Source organism: Ceratina calcarata, unplaced genomic scaffold (assembly GCF_001652005.2).
Source record: "Ceratina calcarata isolate Rehan_Ccalc_2016 unplaced genomic scaffold, ASM165200v1 scaffold4.2, whole genome shotgun sequence".
NCBI lineage: Eukaryota > Metazoa > Arthropoda > Insecta > Hymenoptera > Apidae > Ceratina > Ceratina calcarata.
The window spans coordinates 24,313-25,178 of NW_017163421.1; the positions used below are offsets into that span (position 1 = coordinate 24,313).

The 866-nt window shown below is 40.1% G+C and overlaps 1 protein-coding gene across 1 annotated transcript in view; it reads left to right on the plus strand.

Annotated features, from left to right (window-relative positions):
- LOC108626404 (E3 ubiquitin-protein ligase mib1-like) overlaps positions 1-860 on the plus strand; it is a 10,032-nt gene extending 9,172 nt beyond the window's left edge. Inside the window, exons 3-4 of the mRNA XM_018027050.1 lie at positions 148-308; positions 511-860. Coding sequence (XP_017882539.1) covers positions 148-308; positions 511-651 — 302 coding nt within the window. The 3' untranslated portion in view covers positions 652-860. The remainder of the gene's footprint in view (positions 1-147; positions 309-510) is intronic.
- The last annotated feature ends 6 nt before the right edge of the window (positions 861-866 follow it).

The window sequence follows — 866 nt, forward strand, 5'->3', positions numbered from 1 at the left end:
GACCAATGGCCGAGCGCTACGAGCCGAGCCCCTCTCCCGTGGCTGAGCGCCGGCCCCACGCGTGCTCTCATTGATATCTTCTTAATAAATTCACAAAAAATGATATGTAGTATTAATAAATATAAGTTGGATTGTCTGTTTCGAAAGGGGCCTTAATAACGGACGTGAAGAACGAGCAGGAAGAAGAATTACCGCCGCAGAACACGGGCGGTGGTGGGGAAGGGATTCTGATGAACAACGGCAGTCGAGACATGTCCCTAAGCGATATACAGAAACTTCAGCAACAACTCCAAGACATCAAGGAACAGGTGCATACATTTTTCATAAAAAATCTATAAAATCCTCACAAATAAACAATTTACATAATTTATACAATTATTTAAAAAAATTAAATATTGTTTAATTGGAATTGCAATCTAAAAAACAGTTCCTATTAGGCAATTTGGATTTCGTTTTCGAAATTCGAATTTCATGTGAAAATCCATTTTTGGGTCGATTCTTTTGTTACAGACGATGTGCCCGGTCTGCCTGGACCGTTTGAAGAACATGATATTTTTATGCGGCCACGGGACCTGTCAAATGTGCGGCGACCAGATGTCGGAGTGCCCGATATGCCGGAAGTCGGTGGACAAACGGATTCTGCTGTACTGAACCCAGGAGACAGGTCGACGTTTCGAGTTTTTTTAAGCAATAGGAATAACTAAATATTGCATAAATACGTCGATTGAAAATGTTCGACAGATTTAATTTGCTTCCGAGACTTCCAACGTGAGACTTCGACTGGTGATTCCGTTTGAAAAGCATAAAACATGCATTAATTAGCTGCAAATATTAATATCTTTTATATACATACTATACAACTTTAG